At 37.4% G+C, this 27,375-nt stretch overlaps 1 protein-coding gene across 4 annotated transcripts in view; it reads right to left on the reverse strand.

Moving 5' to 3' along the window:
* Positions 1–672: 672 nt before the first annotated feature.
* Positions 673–27,375, reverse strand: part of ssbp2b (single stranded DNA binding protein 2b) — a 359,324-nt gene continuing 332,621 nt past the window's right edge. For all 4 annotated transcript variants that reach the window (XM_048526257.2, XM_048526250.2, XM_048526242.2 and 1 more), the window contains 2 exons: positions 27,040–27,138; positions 673–6,434 (listed from right to left, as the gene is read on the reverse strand). In XM_048526257.2, the coding sequence (XP_048382214.1) occupies positions 6,405–6,434; positions 27,040–27,138 (129 nt within the window). In that variant the 3' untranslated portion in view covers positions 673–6,404. The remainder of the gene's footprint in view (positions 6,435–27,039; positions 27,139–27,375) is intronic.

Raw genomic sequence — 27,375 nt, forward strand, 5'->3', positions numbered from 1 at the left:
CTGACCTCCAGTACCTTCTATTTAGGTAACACAGTCTTAGTCTGTCCTAGTGACATAGACCAGTGAAAAAGAAAACATCCAGTACCACATATTTTACTGGCTGCAATCTGAAAAAGGAAATTTAGTCATTAATATTGGGCAGTTACAAACTTATCTTTTGGTGAAAAGAAATCTCAGCACGACTCAAACAGTGCGAGAAATCCAGTCCACAGATTTTCACACATATGCCACTGATTCACTTTTGTTTAAAAATTCACTCACAGAATGTAAATATCTCTGGCTAGGCCAACATTTATTGTCCATCCCTAATTGCCTAGAAGGTAATAACAGTTGACCACATTGCTGTGGCTCTGGAGACGAATGTCGGCCAGACCAAGTAAGTGTGACAGATATTCTTCTCTAAAGGACATTAGTAAACTAAAGGAGTTATTCTAACAATTGACAACTGTTTCACAGTCATCATTAGATCCTAAATTCCAGATTCTTTATTGAATTCAAATGCCACCATCTGCCATGGTGGGATTTGAACCCAGGTCCCTAGAACATTGCACTGGCATACATTTAAAACAATTGTAAGCTTTTGTCTGGTAGCAATATACCTATTCAAGAAACTTGGCATATATTTAATATTTAAATCATGGAACAAGCTCTATTGTACAGTTGTTGTAACAGTTTAATGAGCATTTGTCAATCTAAGAAACTTTACAATTTAAAGAACATACAAATGGTGTAATACAAATGTGCTGAACAATAAACCAGGACACACTGCTAATTAGTACTCAGAAACACAAAGAAAAGTGAAGGTAAAACTATTAAATACAATACTGTTATGCCTGCAGGAACAAATACAAAAATGTAAAACATTGGGGTAAGGAAATTCATTTTACACATAGATCATGCAATGTTGTGCAGTGCTGGGCAGCCATCAAGATATGCTTCAAACTTTATACAGCAACTTCTATAAGCCATCTGCATAAATTAAATTTGCCCTAAAACTCTAAAGATATTATTTCTCAAATTTGAATGGGCACTGACCTGATAAGTTGATTCTTCCATTTACTCCTGGACTACACATAATAAAGATTAAAATTTATAACATGGATGGTCTAAATTCACTTATAAGTAAGCTACATTTCAATCTTATTTTTACTAAGAGAAACTAATTGGAATTAAGAACATTTGGTGACTGCTTATAATATCAAATTGATTTGAAGAACAAAGTGCAAAAGCATATCTTTTTCTTAAGTGTATAATATTGTCATAGCAATGTAACTTGTTAACAAATCTGTGACTGTTTCCAGTGAAATGATCAAAAATCATGAATTTCTACCACCTAGAGTTTGACTCTAACTCTATACACACAGAAACAATGCCTTTCAGCAGTTTCTTCAGATCAGTTGGACCTCACCAGAAGCACCAAATACAAATCCAATTCAAATCCTGTGACTTCCTCTACGACTGTACAAATAGTTTATAGCAAAGGCTAATGCCTAACTGGCAACACAAATTGTTCAAAATAATATTTACTGTTAGATATGTATTAGAATGAAAGTCAGATTATCAGATTTTCAGAATGAGTCTAACTACCTAATTGCTGTACAGCATCACTGAAACAATGAATTCAATTCAGAAAGAACCATACCAAATAAAAACCTGTCTGAAAAACATAGTATGGCTCCTCTTTGGCCTAACTCAACTAAATTTTGATTATAAAAGATCATTATACAAAAGCTTTTACAGTAATTCACTCATATTTTCGTCAATAAATTCAGTTGAGTTTTCAAAATGTGGATCACTCAAAATATGTCAAAATAACTTCCAATGCACTTAAGTTTCTTTAATTGTAAAATATATAGGCTACGTGAAAAAGAATGGGCAATTTATTTGAAACATGAAATATAAACCAGTAAAGGGAGAGATCAAAACAAAGCAGGTCCATAAGCACTTATTCCAAATGGTGTTAGTTTGGAAAACAACTTGTTTACCTCTGAAGATTTCACCTAAGAGCAATTTACAACGTGTGCCTAAAAATGATGGGCAATGCATCTCTTTTAATGTTTGCTCTAGATTTTGCTGGTTTGAATTTCGAGGAAAATATTTTCAAATGTTCTTCTACATTAAAAAAAAACTATAGATATTCAGGACAAAATGATATTTCATAGAAGAGCTGAATTTAGTGTTTTCTGGCAGTTTCTGTTTAGTTAGCTGAAACCTTTAACACAATCCACACAGATTCCAGAATTGGTTAAGCATGCTTGACAAGGCAAAAATCAAATACAAAAAAAAGGAGTTGGCTAATTTAGTGATTTACTAACAATAACTACAGAAACACACTTGCTACATGGAATCAATTGCGCTTTACAACAGTATTTTACAGTATAAACCATAGTCAAGACAAAGTTTCTTACACAAACTACATTATTTTACATAACACACCAGAACAACTTTTGGAACAATTACCACTCTGTTATTGCAGCTACCTATCTATCGCAGAATCAAATTTATTTATATTTGCCTTTAATAATCTCTTGTGCAAATGTTGGAAAAATAGTGGCAAATGGTAAAAGATCACTGGATTTTCTGATTACAAAAGTGTGTGGCCTATTGGATTCTAAGAGTACTGCTTACAGGAATTTCCCATTAGAGGTGGGATTTCCTCTAAAATAATCATTTCTCGACATGAGGCACAAAGTAAAGGCAATATTATAGAAATCAGAGCAAAGCACAAGGGAGAATTGTCACAAAATTAATTTTCATAAGGAACTTGCAAGGTTTACAAGTTGGCTTTTGAACTTCATGATTGGAACAAAACTTGTTCACTTTAAATATTCTGTTGTAATATTATCCTACTTACACAACTGCAATATCTTTGAATTAGCTTTAACATGTGACCTGAAAATATATTGGTTAAATATGAAATATTCATCACAGTAAATTTTGAATTAACCAAAATACCCTATAGTCCAACAATTTGGAAAAATTATAAGTTCATAGTATTATAAGTTGGCTGCTAAACATATTCAGTTGCTTGTTGGGAGTGCTGCAATTCCAACAGACTGATGCGAGAACAGGAACTGAGAAACAGGAGCTGTGTGTTTTTTCAATCTATTGAACTAACAACTATTAAATAATGATACACTGGACTCCAGTTTAGAAAAAAAAATGAACAGTGCTACATCATAATATTCAGTGCTTACATAAACAGAAGGGACAGACAATGCATGTACAATTAATGCAGTTAACAATACTCCCTAAACAAACTATCCCTGCGAGCAATTCAACAAAAAAAAATTAGGGTGATTTTTGTCTAAGTTGGTTGGAAGTGAAGTGGTAGTGGAACATAAATCATGATACAACATTAACTCCCACTGATGATCAATGGACTGTGATTTTTGAAGCAGATGGAGAAAGCAAGTGAACCGTGTCCTCCCTGAAACAAGTGGAAGATTACTTATACTAGATGAAAACCAGGCATCACACACCAGTAGGTATCCTGTTACAAACTTAGACAAAAGCGGGTGAAGTGCAAGTTCTGAGTGGAACAGAATAGGCAGTGAAATCTTCAAAACTCTTCCTGACTATTGTCGGGCTCCTGTAATTTCCATCTCAATCAGTTTAATGTTTGAAGCTGCTCTGTGGAGCCAAGCCAATGATCTCAATTGTTTCCAACTTGGTTGTTTAACTTTAAAGCTTGTCAATATTACTGATCATGAAATGGTTCAAATCACATGCCAACGCTTTGTCCAATACATGCCAGATTTATGCAAATTTCAAAAATTATCCCCATTAAGAAAAGTTTTAATATATAATTTGTTATCAAGTAAACCAAATGAGTTATAAATAGCTTATAATACAGAAGTAACAAGCAACATAGCAAAAAAGCACATTTTCTCTAAAGTCATTGATGGTGGGCAGTGGCTTATGACAATATAAACCAGTTATTTGTTATCAATATGTAGCCCACGTACTGAATGAGCTCATGGTGTGACACCTTTTTCACTTAGGTGGTTTAACATAACAAGACTAGATATGAATCACTTGGGTGAGAAACACTGTTCAACTTAGTTCTAAAGAACAACTCTTCAGAATTCTAAAACAACACAAAATATAACTAAGTTTTAATGCACTCAGGATTCCAACGATGCTTACAGAGATAACAACATTTTGACCTGGTTCAGTTAAAAAAAAAATGTTATTAGTTCAAATTGCCTTTCTTCAGTACATGATGTAGCTTGTACAATAATTTAACTTGCATGCTCAGATTACTTGGTGAGAACAGGCCAGTTCTTCCCAGAACCCAATCACAATGGTCTAAACCACAACAATAAAAAAATGCCATAATGGCATAACCTCACAAAAGTCACAAAAATGTCATCATATTTCAGCAAACTGTCACTAAAAGAAAGCTAACTATAACCACCTCAATAATAGGCATTGTATTCAGATTGAAATTAAAAGGTGTATGTGATTACTATGCATTTGAATCGGTACTGGCATTACATTTATGGTTAACATATAAATTATGTTCAAACGATACTACAAGAAAGAACAGTCTGACTGACTATATGGTAGTTAGTTTTTTGGGGTGTTGCAGTGCCTTTTTTAACTTACACATATCATTTCATGCAAGCAAAATACTATAATCATCAAATCATTGTACAGAACCTCCATATCTGTTTGGGCCTTTTCTAATGAGGAATCTCAAAAGGATTACATACACAATTTTTATATTTTGTTATTTCACAAAATGTTCACTGACTACTTAGTTTCTCAATACCTTTCATGATAACCGATAACCTAATGACAAATAATGATCAGTAAATGTCCTCCCTCATGTTGTATTGTGAAATCATTATCTCTAGTTCTCACGCCGATGTTTTTGAACAGTTTTTAAAAAAATTACATATTTAAATTTATTGGCCAAAAATTAAGAATTGTAACAGGATTAATCATTTCTAAAAAGTATCAACTGAATTAACAGGAGTTGGGTCAATTAACCTGGTACACTACGGCTGTACAATTCTTTAACATGTATAATAAAAACGTATTTTAAAATCATAATTCCATGCAGGGGAAACAATGATAATTCCCATTGAAATATCTACCTTTTATGTGGTCTGAGAACAGAAAAAGCTAGCCTGTAATTTGTACAAAAAAATTTACACTGATTCCACTCTCAGACCAGAAAAACATTCCTCTAGGAAAAGGCCCGAACTGCAGTAACTTTGAGAACCCTCAACCTCACACACATACAAATCAAAAACCAAAAAAGAAAACTGCAGTTTGTTACAACCTACACATAATGTACATTTACAATATATCATTTTGCACAGAAGGAAGAATAAAGAATACATGAAAATTTACAAAAGATAGTTTCATTTTCAATTTTTTTTTAAAAAGAGGTAATGGCTAAAACGCAGATCTTTAAGGAGCAACATTAAATAAAGAAAATTGGCCATTTTCTGTTAGTGGTGGACCAAGGTCTCACAGGTTCTACAATTTACCTTGAATATTCTTAATTGCACTCCCAGATCTCTATGTTTCAGCACATTTTACAGCAATCAGGGTAAAGGGGAATGAAGAGAAAGAAAAGGTATTTCAACAATTTCTGAGCTGCAATTACTATAGAACTTACTGGCTATTATCAGTGACCATAAGCATATTCCATCTGGTGCTCAACACTGATGTGCCAGGACTGTAGTTAAGGACCTGAATCCACCACTACACTCTATGATTAAAGGACAAGCTCTCTCCTACAACAAAGGACAATTAATGTATTTCTAATTCAATGAATAACACTTACTGAACACAATGTTAAGTGCAAGATATTCATTTGCTTTTCTTTTTCCCTTCCATGTTAAATCTTGTGTGTTTGGCTAGTATTTTTGTTCCACCAACTAGCAATGATGACTTATAAAGCATAAAAAGAGGTATCATTAGGAGCCTGTTTATGTAAAACAAATTACATTTAACATAACTTCTGATACATTTAGACTAAAAAATGAATTTGGAAGGGAAAAACAGAAGAAAGAAGACTCACATTAAGCAGTGTTTCTGATTGTATCCTTTCAAACTGCTGAATCAAGCACACCATGTCTTATTAAACTGTGGGAGGTCATGTAAGTTATTGTGTTATGCCTAGATCCGGCATATCCTACATATAAATGGTTGAACTGTTCAGTCTCTGAGGTTTTGTAAACTTAAAAAGAATATTTTGGACCCGCTTTCAGTACACAATGAGACATTATTGTCATTTGCAGAAGAACAACAGGGTCTTTGCTAGAATCAAAACCTCTGTTTTCTGTAGACCTTTGCAAAATATGTTATTCTTCTCTTGGATGTACTTATTTCATCTTTTAAGAGGGCAAACCATTCTGGTCTTGATCAAGAGGTTGGATACAAGATCACACACTCATTGTCATGCTTGGAGAATACTGTGAAGAAAACGAAATAGATGAATGTCATCATTTAAGGATCAAATGTTCTGTTTCATTGATATACATGTTCAATATATTTTTAAAGCAAGCGCCTACATTAACTAATTCTGCTTGTTATGTTCTGATCAAAATATGACCACAATTTGGAATTCATTACAAGTGGCTGGGGAAGGCAGAATTTGAATCTGCAGTTCTCAAATTCTCCCAATACATTCTGCTACTAGTGACTTAAACAAGGTAATGCTACATTGATCTCAAAATAAAATCAGATAGATATGTGAAGGAAATAGACGGACAGAGCTATGGGCAGTGCAACTGACTGGACTGCTCTGCAGAGAGCCATCATGGAGTTGCTGTGCCAAACTGTCATAAATAACCATGCCATAAATAACTTTGACTCTAAATTGAATATGCATAGTCTTCTGCATGATTGCAGCAGTTTAATGCAGTTATCACAGGTAATAAAATGGAATTTTCTTGATATATGGATTCTGAACGCTGCTTATGATTCAAAGTTGTCTCCAAATTCAGTATGGACTAGGTTGCACAGCACTTAAATCAAAGCCTCTACAGCGCTTCATCTCAAATCTGATATTGGAGGTAACATCTTTCCCATTCTCTACTGGAAGCTGTGGCCAATCACTAACCATCTTCCTGTCAGGTGACTTGTACAAGTGAAAAGGACAAGTGCTGAGCTATGACAGGAATCCAGTGCCCCTCCAGGACATGGGCCATGCTAAAAACCTAATATACAACTCTTCCCTGGAGCACTTCTGTTACAAAAATCAATCTTCAATTATCCACTTACTCATCATCTCTCTCAATTTCTTTAGTTTCAGGAAACACATCTACTTAACACTAACTATGTAACTCCACAAAACTTACTCTTTGAGTAAAGAAGCTTTGGATGAAGTCCCTACCTTATTTTTAAAAAAAGTTTTGCTTTGATGTTTTGACTATGTAGTATCATCAGTTTAAACTGTTCAAATAGTTTAGTATTTGAAAATCACACTTAAATAAAACCATTTCAATATAAATGAAAAAAGAAAATTGCTTATAAATACACTTAATCAAATCAAACATGAGGACTTGAGTCACAGGGAAGACTCAGGCAAACACAGAGACAGAAAATGCTGACAAACAGTCTTCAAATATATGGACAGATGTGATGGCATGTCAGAACTTTTTAAATTTACTGACAAAGACTGTTCGACAATACTAATAAACAAATGACTCCAAGCTGTTCTTCAGTGCAGTAACTTCTGCTCAAAAGTGCAACAGTCAGAATACCAATTAAAAAATGCAGTATACTGGACCTAGTCGAATTCACTTTCTGGTCAATGGTAACTCCTAGGATGTTGATAGTGGATGGCGTTTCATATGGTAATACTATTTAATGTTAATGGTTGTTGTCTTACTTGGTGGTGGTGGTTATCACCTGGCACTGGAGTGGCACGAATGTTTCTTGCCACTTGTCAAGTAGAGGCCTACATATTGTCCAGGTCTTGCTGCATTTGTATGTTAACTGCTTCAGTATTTGAGCAATTGCAGATGATGCTGAACACTGAACAATCATCAGCCAACATCCTCACCTTTGACCTTCTAGTGGAAGCAAGGTCATTGTTTGTGGGTGTAAATGGCTAGGCCTCTGACACTACACTGAAGAACTCCTGCAGCAATGTCCTGTGGATGAAATGATTATCTCCAGCAACCACATCATCCTCCTCTGAGCTTGGTATGATTGCAAACAGCAGAGAGCTTTTCCCCTCATTCTCACTGCTTACTGTTTTGCAAGGGCTTCTTGCTGCCATATGGGGTTAAATATAGCCTTGGCATTAACAGAATTTACCTTAATTTTCCCTCTTTAGTTTAGCTTGTGTCCAAATCTGGGCCAAGGACTTAATGCAGTCAGAAACTGAAATGCCCTGGTGGAATCTAAATTCAGCACCTATATGCAAGTCATTGACAAGTATGTATCACTTGACAGCACCACAGACAACTCTTTTCATCACTATGCTGATGATCAAGAGTAGACTGATGGGGTGGTAATTGACTAGGTTGGATCTGTCCTTTTTCTTGTGGACAGGACATACTCAACCAATTTTCGACATAGCTGGATAGATGCCAGTATTATGACTGTACTGGAATAGTTTTGCTAATGGTACAGAAACGTCTGGAGAAAGTCTTTAGTATTATTTCTGAAATATTGTCAGGACCCATAGATTTTGTGGAATATAGTGTCATTAGACTGTACTTGTTATCATGAGGAACGAATTGAATGAGGTTAAGGCCACTATCTGTGATGCTGGGACCCTCAAGAAAAGGGCAAGATGGATTAACCATTCTGTACTTCTGGTTGAAAATACTTGCAAATGCTTCAGTCTCATCTTTTCCACTGTTTACTGTGGTCCATCATTATTGAGGATTGCGAGGTTTGCGGTGCATAATCATCTGCACCATTCATGACTGGATAGGGCAGGCCTGTAGATTTTTGATCTGATCCACTGGTTTTGGGATTTTGTAGTTCACTATTGTTAGCTTCTCATGCTGCCTGTCCACTCCTCCTGTTGGTGGAATGAGATAAACCCAAAGATGACTTTGGCAGTGTCTGCCATTTTGTCTGCAAGGTATGATTTCAATGGACCATGAGGAAGTACATGTTATGGGCTTGAATTATTATCGTAAATTGGTTAGTACCAGAGCAGAATCACATCTAACTGCGAACTTTGCTGTTCAGTTCAGTTTTAAGAAACCAATTATACCTGAACATATATAATTATCATTAATGCCACAGAAGAAACAACTGACTTACATTTAGAGACTTCAAGTGCAATCAGTATTTGTTTGACTAGACAGTTCCCGTAATTTAACATTTACTTTTTCATACATTATGTGCATATAATTAACATAATTTGAGGAAAACAAATTGGAAGGTTGAAAAGCAGTGATAGATTACAGCGGGCTAAACAGATGTCACAAATAAATCACTAAAATGCACTGCTAGCTATTTGCCAGTCTATAGTTTAAGACATTGAAAGATACTTAATTTTGAAATCAACATTCAAACATGTATATTACAAATCACTTGACATAATTTCTATAAATTTATTTCTGTCACAGAACCAAAAGAACATTTTACTTTAAATTTTTTAAATAAAATCCTTAGCATGCAGGCATTACTGGTACTTTCCTAGTTTCCCCGAAAAGGTGGTGTTGGGATGTTGTAAGCCTTGGTTTCTGGTCCTCCTACCATTATATGCTGTAGCGAACTCCAGAATCTTAATTCAGCAACAATTAAGAAAGTACCATGATATGATTTGTAGCTTTTCGTTCCCTGAAGAACCCTTGCAGTGATGTCATAGACTGACACTCTAATGGTCAGTCAAAAACTACCACAATCATCCTACCTAGTGTCAGCTATGATTCCGCCGTAGGAGTTTCCCCTTAGCCTCCACTCTCAGTTTTGCTTGATTTCTTTATTGCCTTACTAGTTTGAATGCTACTTCAAAATCAAGCTACTCACTTCTCAATGAACACTCAGTTTGTGCCTACGTCTCAACTGAGGCTACAATGGTATCTGGAGGAGTGGCTCTGATGAAACCCAAACTGGACAGATTATTGTAAAGTAGGAGTCACATTACAGCATTATAGCTGACTCCATTCATTTCTTGACATTTTTTGGGAAGAGTTTGATAGGTTTGCAGTTGATCAGGATTTATTTATCCTAATTTTTACAGCTTGGTCACATCTGGGAGGTCCTCAGCATTTGCTGGCTACATACAACATCACTGATGTATTGAGGAAGCCCAACTCTGGGAGAAGAGTCATATATCAGAGTTGCCATATTAACACTGTTTCTCTCTCCTCAGATACTGCCAGACCTGCTGAGTTTCTCTAGCACTTTTTGTTTTTATTTTCGCTTTCCACAATCCAGTATTTTGTTTTCAACCAGCAGGGAGGTGAGTTCTAGTATACACAACTTTAACACAACTGCTGAGTAATATCAAAGGTACAAAGCGTTCTATGTATCCAGTGTACTCATCCTATCAACATTAAGTGAAGTAAACTGCTTTTATAATGATCAGGATGGGATCAAGTAGGACTGTCTGCTCTGCATTTTAGCTGAAGATGCTTTCAAAATGTACCCTCATTAGATGGCCTCTATTGGGCAAAGAATTTGAAGTGCTAGCCATGAAACATTTAAATTAATCAGCAAAATCATACCAAATTTCAAAGGGAGTTCAAGTTCATATTGCAATAGGAAAGGAAGCTGAATGGTTGGCAGGTCAGAAATAACGGGTAAAAGTATTGTCACAGTGAATGCACCAGGAAGTTATTGACCCTCATGTCTTTGTTTATTTGAAAAAGATACAATGTGTGAATATATTCCTTTTGTCTGTAGAGGACAAGTCCCTTTATCACGAATATATGTAGCCTCTCACAAGTATAAGTGAGCTATATTTTCAGCCCAGCTGATGATCATAAATCGGTTTTTAGCACCCTTGGGATTTGAATTAAATCTAATACTAGATCATGCATTCTGAGTTTTGCAGGCATGCTCTGCTTGATTATGGTCAATACGCTGATTAATATGAATGGCCAAAGGGATATGCTGGTTGAAATACACAACATTACTCATTTGTGCAGTAGTCTGAACGCCTTTCATGGCTTGATGCATCCTGTTGGTGGAAGATGACATAGATAACAGAAACATAACAAATATTTACTACTAAAAAACTACCCTCAAACAAAAAATGTGTTCTTCTGTTATGATGCCAGGTACTCAGTTAAACAACCCCAACAACCAAGAGACTGTGTTTAACAGCATGTCCCCTCAGTAGAGTAACTGGTTGGATAGGTATTTCTATTTTGTGTAAAGTGCCAAGCTATGAAGCAGCCACCTGTTTGAAACATGCGAATGACACCTGCCTGACATAATCTCTATATTAGAATGGATAGAGTCTTTAATGACAGGAAGCTGATCAAGATGGTGATTTGCATTGTCACACTGTGGCTTGAGTTATCATGGTATTCATATCATAGATCTGTAATTAGACCAATGCTGAATCCCAAATTCTAAACAGTCAATTTCCACAGGTGCTGATAAATTGATTATGTGGCAGATGTTATTAACCTGTACATGGTGCCTGCAAACTTCCTGGTCTGCCTCTTTTTCATTATCACCATGGAATAATGCATTGTGGTGAAAAGTAGCCATCATTAGTTTTAACTGGGGTCAGTAACTGGCAAAGGGCCCCATACTCAGGTATCTTATGGTTCCCTAGCTCCCATTAAAATATGGTTCCCAAGAACTTCTTTGTCATTTTCCTCTCTTGTCCAACTCATCCTCTCCTGAGATCTCTGAAATAAATTATCATCTGCTTTCAAATGAATCTTCCCCCTTATTTTAACTTTAACAAGAATTTGTATTTAGAAAGCATCTTTAATGCAATTAAACGTCATAAAATGCTTCAAAGAGGTGTTCTAAACTAAATAAAAATGGAAAGAACTGTGAATGCTGCAAATCAGGAAGAAAAATAGAAGCTGCTGCAAAAGCTCAGCAGTCTGGCAGTATCTGTGGAAGAAAAAAAGCAGAATTAATGTTTCAGGTCTGGAAGGGTCACTGTATCCAAAAAGTTAACTCTGATTTTTTTTCTTCATAGATGCTGCCAGAGCTGCTGAGCTTTTCCAGCAACTTCTATTTTTCTTTCTGTTCTAAACTGAAGTATGACATGGAAAGAGACTTTAGGGCAAATGACTATCACCTTCATCAAAGAGTTAGATTTTAAGGGCTATTTTAAAGAAGTGAGATTGATCAACAAAGCAACTCAGGGAGGGAATTTCAGAGATTACGGCAGAGGCTGAAGGCATGGATAACAATACTAAAGCAATTAAAATTGGGGATAGTGACAAGGCTATAATTAGAGAGTACAAGTTTCTTGGAGGATTGTAGGTTTGGAGATGGAAAGGACTGCGGCATTGGACAAAAACTTTAAAATCCAGATGCTGCTTGACTCGAGCCAATGTAAGTCAGGTGATACAGAAATGCTTGAAGGATCGGATGGTGTGAGTTAAAATATAGGTAGTACAGTTTTGGTACACCTTAATCTTTTAAGTTAGGTAGAATTTGGAATTGTTAAGTCTACAGATAACGAAAATGAGGACTTCAGCAGTTAATGAGTTAAGACAGAATCAAAGTTGGGCAACGTTACAGAAGTGGAAAATGTCGTCTTAATGAAGATGCAAGTCCATGATCAAAGCTTTCTTCAGACCCAAATGTGACACAAGATCATGAGCAGGTTTGTACCATCTCAGGCAGCTTAAGGGAAAGGGGTCAAGTTGATAACTAGGGAATGGAATTACAAAGGGGATCAAAAACATTTAATTGAGAAAAAAATTCTGTTGAGCTAGTACTGTGAAGTTGGTAGGCAGTCCTTTAATTTAGCAGCAAGTGGCAGAGTAGCAATATGATCTCTGTTGATATTATTAATGAACAAATCAGATTCCAAATTAATGACATGGCTTTTCAGTTAAGAATATAATGCTGCAGATTTTAGTTTAACAATGAAATAGAAGTTTATCACACAAAAGATGATAAAATAGAATAAACCAAACTGTCTACATGTAACATGCCTTGAAAATTTTGAAACATAGATAAAAATATAATCCAATTAATCCCAAAAACAAATCATGGAACTCGCCAGAGGAAGTCCCCTTTATTATCCTCTTCAAAAGTTTAATTTACCTGTGGCTTCAATTCTGATTCTTGAAATTCTGATAACCGATTCATGGAGTCTTTATACAACTGAGCTTTAAACTCTGATGAAGGTTCTAGGCCCGAAACGTCAGCTTTTAGGCTCCTGAGATGCTGCTTGGCCTGCTGTGTTCATCCAGCTCCACACTTTGTTATCTGAGCTTTAAACTTTCTTAGTTTCAAATAGCCACTTCACGTCTTTAACCAAACACTTCTGCTCTGGAAATTACTCAACTCGTTACACGGAGGTAACCCACATATATCAATTTTCAACTATTTTCTCTCCTTCTAATGAGCAACCGCTTTACACATGAAACTTCAGCTAAAAACCCTGTAGAACTGTCCAAACTGAAACAAAAAAACTTTTTTTTTTCTCCCCAGGCTATGGTGTTACCCTGTTACTGTTCATAAACTTTTGCCAGTATAAACAAAAACCCATAGCAATCCAGAAAGTCTTTTTTTCCTCACACAGTTTTAAAATAAATCACCATGGCTATAGAAATATTCATACAGAAATACAAGTTAATCATGAAACCTCTTCAGACACACAGATAACGCATTTTTCACTAGTTCTAATTAAAAAAATCCAAATCCAAAAATAGATATTAAATTTAATATGAAACACACACCTTACATCACAGTAAAGAGAGATGGATTTCTGAATAATCCATTTAAAGTCTTGAGTATGGAAATGTTCATAAGTGTTTACAAAATGAGTATTAGTCAACATTAAAAATGCATCGTAAAAACAGAAATGGGTTTATAAAAAACTTGAATGCTTTAAGTACTCTTCTGCTCGTCATACATAATCACCGACAGCTACTAGAAAATATAACTTGAATGCATAGTGCTCGTTTTTTCAAGTCGTAATTTTATCTAAACATAAAACTGTCTCTAAAAACGGTCAGGTTACAAATGAATTTCCTGTTGACTTTCAAGTTTAAAGCACTTACATTAAAAATATTATTTATTTTTAAATGACTAGATAGACAATTAATCCAAATTTAGAAAGGAACAAATTACATTACAATGGAAGAAAAGGGTCAAAGAAAATAAATTGACAACTGATAGGACTGTTTAACTGTCAAAACACATGCAGGTTTAAATTTCACTGAAATCATGAGGAATAGAAAGCATTTTTAAACTTAAGTTTCAGTTCCAGTAAACTAAGAAGTTATTTTTGAGACTCATGTGGTAATGTGTTAGACTTCACTCAGAGTCTGAATCTCTGTGGCAACATGAATTTACTACATGCATATTATATACTGAAGCTATGGATACTGATGATAGAAGCTCCAAACGTTCTTCACATTATTTGTCTGATCAGGAATTTCTTCTGCATTTTTCATCTTCTTGCGCCGGGAGGATTTGAAGTTGATCCCCAACATGTTTGGTTGCTTTATGAACTTGGTTATCAGGTTGTCGGCTAGAACTCAAATCTGGAGTTTCTCGCCCAGAGGTAGGGACACTTTTTACTGCCACTCAAGACTTCCAGATATTTTACTTAGATCATTTAAAACACAATTAGATTTGGGTTTCCTTTAAAATTAGCTAGTTTTTAAATGTTTTCCTTGCAACAACAGAGAACGATCAACAACTCTCAGTCACCTCCCTGACATTTGATTTGTGTTATTGATATGTAGATGCATTTTACTTTGAGGCAAGGAAATGTACCATTTGCTTCATGAACCAACTGCCCCAAACTATAAATAGTAAAGTGCACCATTTGATGTCCAACCAGGTAAATAATTGAAAAATCTACAGTTTTAATTAATTAGTAATAGGGCCATAAATTTGAAAATGTCAGAGTCCATCAGAATGTAACAAGCATTGCAATGACTTATGTAACAGAAGTGCATTTTATTAGGATTCTGTGCCTTAGGTGCATTTTTTAAAATCAACAATTACAATACTGGGGACAATGGTGTGAGGGTGTGTATAGCAACCCTGCCCAGAAAGGAAGCTGACAGCCAGCTGGCAGAATGCAAAGAACCAGCAGCTGAGCTAAATATTTTGTTGGCAGGCTAAAAAAAGCTGAAGATGATGGAGTGTAGTCTGTTCGTGGGAGGAGGTTATGTTTGTCTTGTAAGTACCAAGATCTTAGCAGTGGTGGCTGCCAGGATTGCAACCAGACCCAAGAAGGTGGACCAATGGAACTCTGGTCCCAGGCAAGTGAGGGGGCATTTTGCAGGGAGAGCTTTTCCAAAACTGAGCAGGTAGATGATAAGAGGTCGGTTTTAAACAATGGACAGTGTGGAAGGAAGGTGTATATTATTTGCAGGGGTTTCTCAAACTTCAACCCCAATTTGGACAGGGCTCCCCATGCCTTCCTGTTGCACCTTTAAACCCTGCACCCTGCAAAGAGGAAGAATTGCCCGTGTCAACTACTTTATCGCGAAGGCAGGGTATGGTTGCGGTCAATTGAGCTTCTCAATAGGGCGTTAGATAGTGTTGTAGAACAGAGGGACCTAGGAATACAGGTAGGTAATTCTTCAAAATTTGTGTCACATATAGACTGGCTGGTTAAAAAGAGTGTTTGGCATGCTTCTTCATTGCTCAGTTCTTTGAGTTAGGCTGTTATGTTGTGGTAGTACAGGACACTGGTGAGGTCTCTTCTGGAATATTGTGTCCAGTTCTGGTCACCTAGTTATAGGAAGAATATCATCAAGCTGCAGAGGGTTCCGAAGAGTTTTACCAGGACGTTGCCAAGTTTGGAAGGTTTGAGTTATAAGGAAAGGCTGGAACTTTTATCACTGGAATGTTGAGAGGTGACCTGATAGAAGTTTATAAAATAATGGTAGAAGTTTATAAAATAATGTTAGGTCTAGGTATCACTGATAGTAGTTATCTTCTCCCTAAGATGGGGAATTTCAAGGCATTTTTAATGCGAGAGCAAAGAGTTTTAAAAAAGACATGAGACATAGTCTTTTACATGGAGGATGGTTCACATGTGTAATAAACTTCCTGATGAAATGATGGATGCGGATACAATTACAACATTTAAAAGACATCTGGATGGTTACATGAATAAAAAGGTTTGGAGGGATATGGGCCAGGACCATGTAGGTGGGACTTGTTTGCTTTGGGATTATGTACGGCAAAGACTGGTTGAACTGAAGGGTTGGCTTCCACGCTGTATGACTCTATAGTGGGGAAAAGGCAGGAAAGTTGAGGATTATCAGATCAGCTATGATCTCACTAACATAGTGGAGCAAAATTGAACAGATGAATGGCCTACTTCTCTTCCTGCATGTTATAGTCTTATGTTAAAAAGTTTCTCATGTATTTGCCTGAAAGCAAAATTTACAAATAAGAAATGTGGCAAAGCTGCCCATTAAGGACCATGCAATGAAATTTCAGGAAACTGATGGATCCTTAGATCGCCTGGGCCTACTACCTTTTATCGGCCATTTTGCTTCTTAAAGTGGAGAAATTAAGCCTTGTTTTAAACTGGGTTAATTTATACCTAGTTAATTTTAAAACCCAGTTTCTGTGCTCACACAACAGCCGAGAGAAAAACAGCCTGTTTGTATTTATACCTGTTCACCATCATTTAAAAAACTGCTACTTGCCCTGAACGTTCTCTTGTGGTTTGAAAGTAACTAAACTCTTAGAATCTTTCTGATGACAACATTTCTTCCCTCCCACCATCCAATCAAGTCTCAAAACCACTTTTGGTGCGCTTTTCTTCACTTCCTCCATGCATTAACACCCAACCAAAGATTGTATGCCTGAAACTGTCCACAATATTCCAAGTATGCACTCACCAGCAATTTAAACAAAATAGAATGACTTCTTTCTACATACAGTCAAATTCCCTTGCGATAGATCCTAGTATTTGATTAGTTTTCTGATAATTGCTTCATCTTTAACTTAGTGGTGTTTAATTATTTTACTTTAAAGCTAATACATACCATTTCATTGTTCATTCTTTCATTATTTTCTGTTCTGAAATTTACTGTTTTAAATGAAAATGCTTGTGCTGCTCCTTAAACAATTAGCATTAATGAGCAAGAATGCTGATCCTTCTAAATCGTTCCTGTATTTTCTCACTAATCACAAAGCTTCATATCACGAATATAATTAACCTTTTTCTATCCTAAGTTATTGGATGGACCATATAAATATAAAAATATTTTAATGAAATTACTTCTTATTCTTACAGAATTAACAGAATATAGGTCTGTCACTCAATCGCTCCTCATAGAAAAACCGTCTCGTCCCAAGATTCAACCGAGCAAACGTTTTCTACAGCGTACCTAAGGCAAAGCCACTAAAACCTAAAACTACCAAAGCCTTGGTCAAAATGGGAACTGCAGATGCTGGAGAATCCAAAGATAACAAAGTGTGGAGCTGGATGAACACAGCAGGCCAAACAGCATCCCAGGAGCACAAAAGCTGACGTTTCGGGCCTAGACTCTTCATCAGAGAGGGGGATGGGGAGAGGGAACAGGAATAAATAGGGAGAGAGGGGGAGGCGGGCCGAAGATGGAGAGAAAACAAGATAGGTAGAGAGGAGAGTATAGGTGAGGAGGTAGGGAGGGGATAGTTCAGTCCAGGGAAGGTGGACAGGTCAAGGAGGCGGGATGACATGGTAGGTAGGAAATGGAGGTGTGGCTTGAGGTGGGAAGAAGGGATGGGTGAGAGGAAGAACAGGCTAGGGAAGCAGAGGCAGGCTGGGCTGGTTTTGGGATGCAGTGGGGGAAGGGCGTGAGCTGGGCTGGTTTTGTGATGCAGTGGGGGGAGGGGAAGAACTGGGCTGGTTTTGGGATGCAGTGGGGAAAGGGGAGATTTCGAAGCTTGTGAAGTCCACATTGATACCATTGGGCTGCAGGGTTCCCAAGTGGAATATGAGTTGCTGTTCTTGCAACCTTCAGGTGGCATCACTGTGGCACTGCAGGAGGCCCATGATGGACACGTCGTCTGAGGAATGGGAGGGGGAGTTGAAATGGTTCGCCCACTGGGAGGTGCAGTTGTTTGTTGCGAACCGAGCGGAGGTGTTCTGCAAAGCGGTTCCCAAGCCTCCGCTTGGGTTCCTCAATGTACAGGAAGTCACACCGGGTGCAATGGATACAATATACCACATGGGTAGATGTGCAGGTGAACATCTGCTTGATATGGAAGGTCATCTTGGGGCCTGGGATAGGGGTGAGGGAGGAGGTGTGGGGGCAAGTGTAGCACTTCCTGCGATTGCAGGGGAAGGTGCTGGGTGTGGTGGGGTTGGAGGGGAGTGTGGAGCGGACAAGGGAGTCGCGGAGAGAGTGGTCTCTCCGGAAGGCAGACAAGGGCGGGGATGGAAAAATAGCTTGGGTGGTGGGGTCGGATTGTAGATGATGGAAGTGTCGGAGGATGATACGTCATATCCGGAGGTTGGTGGGGTGGTATGTGAGAACGAGGGGGATTCTCTGGGGGCGGTTATGGCGGGGGGCGGGGTGTGAGGGATGTGTTGCGGGAAATGCGGGAGACGTGGTCAAGAACGTTCTCGACCACTGCGGGGGGAAAGTTACGGTCCTAGAAGAACATGGACATCTGGGATGTGTGGGAGTGGAATGCCTCATCCTGGGAGCAGATGCGGCGGAGGCAGGGGAATTGGGAATAGGGGATGGAATTTGTGCACTTGTTCTCTGGCTGTGGTCTAACAAAGCCTTAGGAGAATTCTGGCAAGACTTCACTTCTATAGATTAATTTTCTTTTTTAAACTGCTAGAGAGTCATTCATTCATAGAATGTGGTATTTATTGTCAATCACTAACCGTCATAAGTGATCTACAGCACCTTTCAGTCCAACTCATCCATGCCAACCAGATATCCTCGATAAATCTAGTCCCATTTGCCAGCATTTGGTTCATATCCCTCTAAACCCTTCCCATTCATATAGTCATCCAGATGCCTTGTAAGTGTTGTAATTGTTCCAACCTCCACCCTTTCTTCTGGTAGTTCATTCCATACACGCACCACTCTCTGCATGAAAAAAATGGCCCTTAGGTCCTTTTAAATCTTTCCCCTCTCACCTTAAACCTATGCCTTCTAATTTTGGACTCCCTCACTCCAGGGAAAAGACCTTTTCTATTTACCCTATCCGTGCCCCTCATGATTTTATCAACTTCTATAAAGGTCAAACCTCAGCCTCCAACACTCCAGGGAGAATAACCCCAGCCTAATCAGCCTCTCCAATTAGCTCAAGCCCTCCAGCCCTGGCAACGTCCTGGCTATTCTTTTATGAACCCTAAGTTTCACAACATTTTTCCTGTAGCTGGGAGACCAGAATTGCATGCAATATTCCAAAAGTAGCCTAACCATTGACTTGTACAGCCGCAACATGACCTCCCAACTCCTATACTCAATTCCACTGACTAATAAAGACAAGCATACCAAATGCCTTCTTCACTATTCTATCTACCTGTGACTCCCTGTTCAAGCCTAGAGAAGATGATGGTGAGCTCAAAGGTGATGGTGAACTGCCTATCTGAACCTTGACAGTTCATGTGAAAGGTCAAAATAACAGTTTCTTTCTAATTTGTTGATATTTCTGCATCTCGATGTTAACTTGCTGTGATTCACTTTAGAAGAACACAAAGCCACTTTGAATTCAACATTTACTAATCGCTCTTCTTTTAAAAATAAAATCATGGTTTTCTATTTTCCATGGAAAAATAGATAATTTTACAGTTCTGCACATCATACTGTCACATGCTTACCCAGTCACTTAAATAGTATATGCCTCTTTATAGTCTCCTTGCGTTCTCTAGTACTTCCTTAATCCAGTTATTAGGGTCACTGATACCTTTTTTTCATGTTCATATAACCTCTGAGGCCATAATATTTATTGACAGACAATTCCACCATTGATGAAGATTTTCTTTTCTTTTCTTGAGAAAAGGCTAATGATATCCTGGGATGAAATGGCATTCTTGAGAGGAAAGGCTGGACAAGTTGAATCTGTAACCATTGGAAGTTAGAAGAGCGAGAGGTGGTCGTATTGAAGCATGTAAGGTACTGGAGGGAACTGCCAGGGTGGAACCTGAGGGGATGTTTCTCTTTACGGGACAAACTAAAACTACAGATATAGTTTAAAATCACGGATCTCTTTGTAGGATGGAAATAAGGAGAATTCTCTTCGAGAAAATACTCTCCGGAATTCTCATTCCTAAAAACTCAAGGGGGCGGGAACACTGAATTTGTTTAAAGCTGAATTACAGTCTTAATTAACAAGTGAGCCAAAGGGTACAAGAAAGTGGAGTTGAAGCCACGTTCAGGTGAGTTTACCAAATTGCAGAGCAGGATCGAGGGGGCAACTGGTCTACTCCTACACCAGGTTTGTACGTTCACATCTGATTAAATAAGTAGCCATGTAAAATACTCTTTGAAAAAGCCATCATTCTCTTTAAAGAACTTTTAAAGTTGCAATGGTGGTTGGTAGGGAATTTGTATATTGTTCTCAGTGAAGGAGGAAAGAATAATTCCAGACGGTCAGGTCAAGATAACGTGCAACCTGAAGAGCATCTTAGAGGTAATCTGATCCGACAACATGGCTATTCTTGTTCTGCTTGGTGGTTGAAAGATTAAAGAAATTTTCATGTGACTTGGCAGTATTTAACTTGAAAACCATTGAAATAAGAGACATGTTGTCAAAGCTTTTCATGTTATAATGACCAGGACAAATGGAAGAATGCCAAACTTTAAACAATTAAAACAGTTTATCCTACTAGTTTTAAGCTGGGATCACCTGCTTGAGAATGATAAAATGAATTAACATATTGATCATCACCTCTGGTAACTTAAACTGAGCCTACAACGATAGTTTAATCCAATCATCATTGCTTGGTAAACTCATATTAATTTTGTTGTCTTAACCTTGAGGCACGGAGGTACATCAATAAATAAGACACACAACAGTTTTAAGTGCTATGCTTCCAGAGTATATTCTGCCTTTACATTCTCTATTTCACCTACAGCTTGTCAGTAAAACAGTAATCTAACAATCCATGATAAATTAAGTGGGCAGTAGGCTCTCTTCCATTATGTTACAAGTACATCAGAAATGGTAACTGAGGGCTGCATTTTCATGTTTTCATCCTTGTGGGCGGGTGGCAGATGATACATTAAAAACAATGGTAGCAATACCTGATTAGGAGATACTAGCAGGGAGCCCACAGTCAGTACTCCCATCCTTGTCTTTTCCATTGTGCATTTTAGACCACTCGCTATTCCCGTGGAGTTTGGCCCATTTTATTAAGGATAACATTTCAGACACCCATGGAGTTCTAATGTGTAAGCCTAATCTGGAGATGGAAACCTTAAGAGAAGTGAATTCAAAAGCTTCAGGTCATAACATAATGATTATACAATAAGTTAAACATGTTTAGAAGAAGAGATTATTAAATCAATTGTCATTGTGGAAGTGTTTGTATGCATTAAAGTAGTTTAGTCGGTGTTTAAGTGGTCTGCTGCAAACAATAGAACTAAGAAACAATGAAGAGACAGAATACAGGAAGGAGCTAAATAGTTTAGTAACAGTGCAAAGATAATCTCTCCCACAATATCGGCAAAACAAAGGATCTGGTCATTAACTTTAGCAAGCAGGGTGGAGAAAATGCCCTTGTCTATATCAATGGTGCTGAGGTTTTTGTGGTCAAGCACTTCAAGTTTCAGGAGTAAATATCACCAACCATCAATCCTGGTCCATTACGTCAATGCTACAGTCAAGAAAGCACACCAACGCCTCTGCTTCCTCAGAAGGCTAAGGAAATTTGGCATATTCACAATGACTCTTACCAATTATTTATAGATGCACCATAGAAAACATCCTATACTGCTGCATCACATGTTAGTATGGCAAATGCTCTGGCTAAGACCGTAAGAAATTATGCAGAGTTGTGAATGCAGTTCAGCCTATCATGAAAAACAGCCTTCCTTTTGTTGACTCCATCTACACTTCCCGCTGCCTCAGGAAAGCAGCCAACATATTCAGAGTCCCCTCCCACCCTGGTTATACAGTCTTCGATCAGGTAGAAGATACAAAAGTTTGAAAACATACCAACAAAATTAAGAACAGCTTCTTCCCACTGTTATCAGGCTAATGAATGAATCTCTCATTTGTTAGAGTTCATATTTCTACGCACCTTCGCTGTAGCTGTAACTCTATATTTTGCATTCTGTTCTGTTCCCCTGATATACTTTTGTCAGGTATGATTGTCTAGTTACTATGCAATATAACACTTTTCACTGTATCTCAGTAAATGCGATGACAATAAAACAATTCAAGGTTTATATTTTAAAATATCAATTTTCACCTATGATTTAATCCTTTCTTTAACTGAATATCTAGCCACTTCATGAGCCTCTAAAATGAAGAACTAGGGAACTGCAACCTGATTAAAATCTTAGCCATCTATTTCACTGTTTCAGAGGTCTTAACCTGTTCGATTAATTTGAAGATTTTAAGTTATTGCACTCCCGAGGATTCATCTACATAGCTGTGCAATGGAATTCTACCATAAATCCTTGATTGTATTAAAAAAAGAGGTTTAGTGCAGTTGTTGATACAGTTGTCATGGGGATTGTAAAATTTGTTCTGATTGACAGATTTATGAGCATATCTAAGAGTTTTTCCCCCCAGGTGGAGTTTAAATGGCTGTGAGTTTTATTGACAGATTTAAGATCCTTAAAAAGAACAAAGGCTACTATGGGGAGTATTTTCATTGGCTATTTATTTTAACAGTTTCATAAGTATCTCAAGAGATCTTCAATGTTATAGTTAAGGTCATCAGTTATTTCCATTGTGAATAATGGGCGAGTGGGGTTGGGAATGAGAGCTGTGGGGACAAGTTGGATGTGAGGGGGAATGAGATGATATCAGGAAGGATAGCAGAATACAAGAGGACAGGGAGGTGGCTGGGGCTGAAACCTATGGCTTATTTGCTCAATAATCACATTCAGAATTGATCTGATGTCCAAGCAATGGAGCTGGCCTTTTAGTCTGCCCATCTTGGTATATGACTATGTGCATTCTTGCCTTAAACCTGCTGAAGGTGACCGCTGAAGCCTTGACTCCAGCCTGTGAAAATAAAGCACATCTGGGTAGAAGGCAGACTGCAATGTCAGGAAATGTCCAGACTTGCAATTTCTATCTGCAGGATGAAAATTTGTGCCTGATGTAGTTATAATGTTAAGATAGATTTTAAAATTTGCTCAAACACACAATTTACAGAATCATAGAACTGTTACAGCACAGAAGGAAGTCATTCAGCCCATCATATGTCTTCAAATGATCATCATTACCTACTGTCAATATCCTGCTGTTTTCCCCATACCTTCGCACACATCTTCTATCCAAATAATCATCGAATGCCTTCTCAAAGCGTTCCCAAGGACTTCATTCCAGACCCTGGCTACCTAACTATTTACGATATCCTAGATAATAAAATGTGAGGCTGGATGAACACAGCAGGCCAAGCAGCATCTCAGGAGCACAAAAGCTGCTTGGCCTGCTGTGTTCATCCAGCCTCACATTTTATTATCTTGGAATCTCCAGCATCTGCAGTTCCCATTATCTCTATTTACGATATCCTTGCTTCTTTTGCATGTCACTTTAAATTTACACTCTCTTACTCTTGTTCCTTTTACAAGCAGGAACATGATCCTATCTACTCCATCCAGTCAAAACCTAACAAGTTTAAACAAAGCTAAAAGAACTGCTGTTGCTGTAAATCAGAGACAAAAATAGAATTTGCTGGAAAAACTCAGCAGGTCAGGCAGCATCTGTCGATGGAAATCAGAGTTAACGTTTTGGGTCGAGTGACCCTTCCTCAGAAGATCCTTATCAAACATCCACTCCGTCTTCTCCCCTCCAACTAGAACTGTCCAAGTTTTTCATTCCTGGAACAATTCTTGTAAATTACTTCCACTGTCCTCAATGCAGTCATATTTTCTCTATACTGTGGTGCCTACAAGTGCACATAATACTCCACTTGAAGTCTAACAAGTACCTTAAATTCCAAATCACCTCCCTGCTCTTGTACTCGACGCTGCTATTAATAATCTGTATGCTTGACTAACTGCCACCTGTCCTGCCACCTTCAATAATCTGTGAACATAAACTCTTAGAATTACCAAAACGGTAAGAACAAATTAAAGGGAAACACTTTATTTGCAGGTGGCATGAGGGAATGTGGCAGGAGGGAAGAGGGTAAATTTTAATAAAAACATAGTGCACTCAGCTTGAATAACAGATAGGTTCACGTTACTAAACTTCAGTAAGAAAGTTGTGTCAGAATTAGAATTTGAGCACATAACCTTGCCTAACATTTCAGTCTAACAGAATCACCACTCCAGTTTATGATGAAACATTGAGCCAAGCTCTTACTTGCATGCACAACATGACATAAATGACCACACAACACTATTTTGAAGGACAAAGAGGCTCACAATGAGTAACCGGCATCACTACCTCAACCAATAACAACAAAAGCACATTGTGATTGCTCCATTGTTGCTGGGTTATTATCCTAGCAACACCTTAACGATACAAAAGAAAAGGTTCAAAGCCTTCTCAGGGCATTTACAGATGGGCAGTAGATGTGTCTGAATATCCAATTTACAAATTGAAGGAAGTCTGATTTCATTTTATTTGCTGCCTGTAAAATTTACTATGCACAAATTACCATTTTTAGTCTTGCGACAATATTACTTAATTTCAAGGTAAAACTGTTTGGAAACTACTGAGAGTTTAATAGATGTACATATGAGCACAGGCAGGCAGATAAACTAACTCAGTTTCTTTCCACAGAAAACATAATCAATAACGTACTTTGACGGAAAAAAAATCATGTCAGTGAGCAGTGAGCTTTTTGAATGTGGGATTCAGGTAGGACATAGCGGAGTATGATCTTTACCAACTCCCACTCAACAAAACCACAGAAAGGTCAAAGTGTGGCCTACCAGACACACTAAAACAGCAGTGTTCTTTTTTCTCATAGACCATAACTTGGTTAGTTTCTAGAAGATTGTAATTAGAGTGGCATATTGAAGAATTCCTCAGGGATAAGGAATTCATTTCTTTTCACTTCCTTTAATGGGAACATCAGACAAAATAACCAGTTGAAAAGATATTTTTCTCCATAAAAACTAAATAGCACTAAAAGTTAACACTCATGTACAAGCGCTGCCTAATGTTAGTTACAAGTTTGTATTAGTTCATTCTATCAAAATTGAAAACATTCAGAACTCCTGTCTCATTGTTTAAAAAGAATAGTTTTAACTGTGAAAAGTCTGTGATCCTTTATGTAATAGTCTAACTGCGTCCACATGCACATTAGATTGTACTGATAAAATGTTTGACGATGAAACTGTGGGTTTAAGAGGTTATTTTATCCTTTTTTTTGAAAGGGAGATGTTTTAAGACAGAGGCTCAAAGCTGTCTAGTTGGAAAGCCAGTAAACAGCTTTAGAGGCCTTGGGATTTTAAAAAAGTTGGAACAAAAGAAGCAACCCACCCACAGAACCAGGATTGTTAGTTTTAACATTCAGCAGCAGTTGCTGTTGGGGCCTTGAAGAAATGGAAGCTATTCTTTTTTGGTTATAGCCAAAAGTTGAGGCATTCTCTGCCTGCTACAGCAGTTGCAAATGAGACAATCTATGTTCTGAATTTAGCATTTGCCAAGGGTGTGTTAATGGGATGTTATTATTATTGGAACAGTTAATTATTAATAGTTACTGTATTTATTATTCTGTTAAGCTTTCCAATAGAGCTAAGTTATTCTAATCCCTTTTCTTTTGTCTGGGCTACCTTCTTAATAAATTTAGAAGGGGTCTGGTCTGGTCCATAACAGTTCAAATAAACAATATCTTAAAGGTTTTCAAACAGAAATAGAAATTGAGCTAAATTGAATTGAAGGAGGGTCACTGGAATCAAAATACCAACTCTGCATTTTCTTCACAGATATTGCCAGACCTGCTGAGTTTCTCCAGCAATTTCTGTTTTTGTTTATTTCAGATCTCCAGCATCCACAGTTCTTTGTTTTGTTTTTGTTTTATCCTATTAAAATCAAAAACTGTTTAACTTACACTGGTTACCAAAGATGCGCTTTCTAAAACTAGTACAGAATTGGAGTAGAACAGCACCAAAGGTTAACACTCAAGTACAATGTAAGTTACAAGTTTGTATTAGGTCATCCTATCAAAATTGAAAACATTCAGAACTCATCTCTGATTATTTTTAAAAAATAATAAAGTTGTTGGGTAACAAGTTGAAACAAATTCAGGAGAAAGCTACTTCTAACTGTTCATGGCCATAAATGATACATGGAAAATAGACAGCTACTTATCCCCAAAAAGGAACTCAGAGGTATTTGCACCTTTCAAGAAAAACTTCTGTTTAAGACCATAAGACACAGGAGCAGAAATTAAGCCATTTGGCCCATTGTGTCTGCTCCGCCATTCAATCATGGCTGATAAATTCCTTCACCCCATTCTCCTACTTTCTCTCTGTAATCCTTGATCCCCTTGATAATCAATAATCTATCTATCTCAATGACCTGGCCTCCACAGCCTTCTGTGGCAGTGAATTCCATGGATTCACACACTCTGGCTGAAGAATCTTCTCCTTATCTCTGTTATAAAAGGGTTTTCCTTTACGCCAAGGCTGTGCCCTCAGGTCCTAGACTGTCCTACCAATGGAAGCATCTTCCCAATATCCACTTTGTCCAGGCCATTCGATATTTTGAAAGTTTCAATTAGATCCCCAGTCATATGTGAATCATAACTCCACTTATTTTCCTAGTATTTCAGATAAATACTGAATCTTTTCTGCTGAGTGACATTAGACAATGAAAACAAAAAAAAATACTTACGCTGTCACTCTGAAAGGGATTCAGGAAATTCCCACCCATCTCTCCATCATCACGAGGAGTGCCAGGCGGATTACTCATACTTATGTTACTGGGAGAATTCTAAGGAAAACATAAATAAATAATTATTCAAACTGAATGCAAGCTTTAATCATGTTACAATATAAATAGGCTTGTTAATAAACATGCTAAAACCTGTGAGATATGTTTTAACAATAAGAATGTCTGTTGAATAGATTATTATTAATTTATTTCAACCTTGGTTCATCACACCTAACTCAGAACATCCTTGTTCTAGCTATAAAGCTTTTTTCACATGATAGACTCTACTTAATAATT

The sequence above is a fragment of the Stegostoma tigrinum genome, chromosome 3 (assembly GCF_030684315.1).
Source record: "Stegostoma tigrinum isolate sSteTig4 chromosome 3, sSteTig4.hap1, whole genome shotgun sequence".
NCBI lineage: Eukaryota > Metazoa > Chordata > Chondrichthyes > Orectolobiformes > Stegostomatidae > Stegostoma > Stegostoma tigrinum.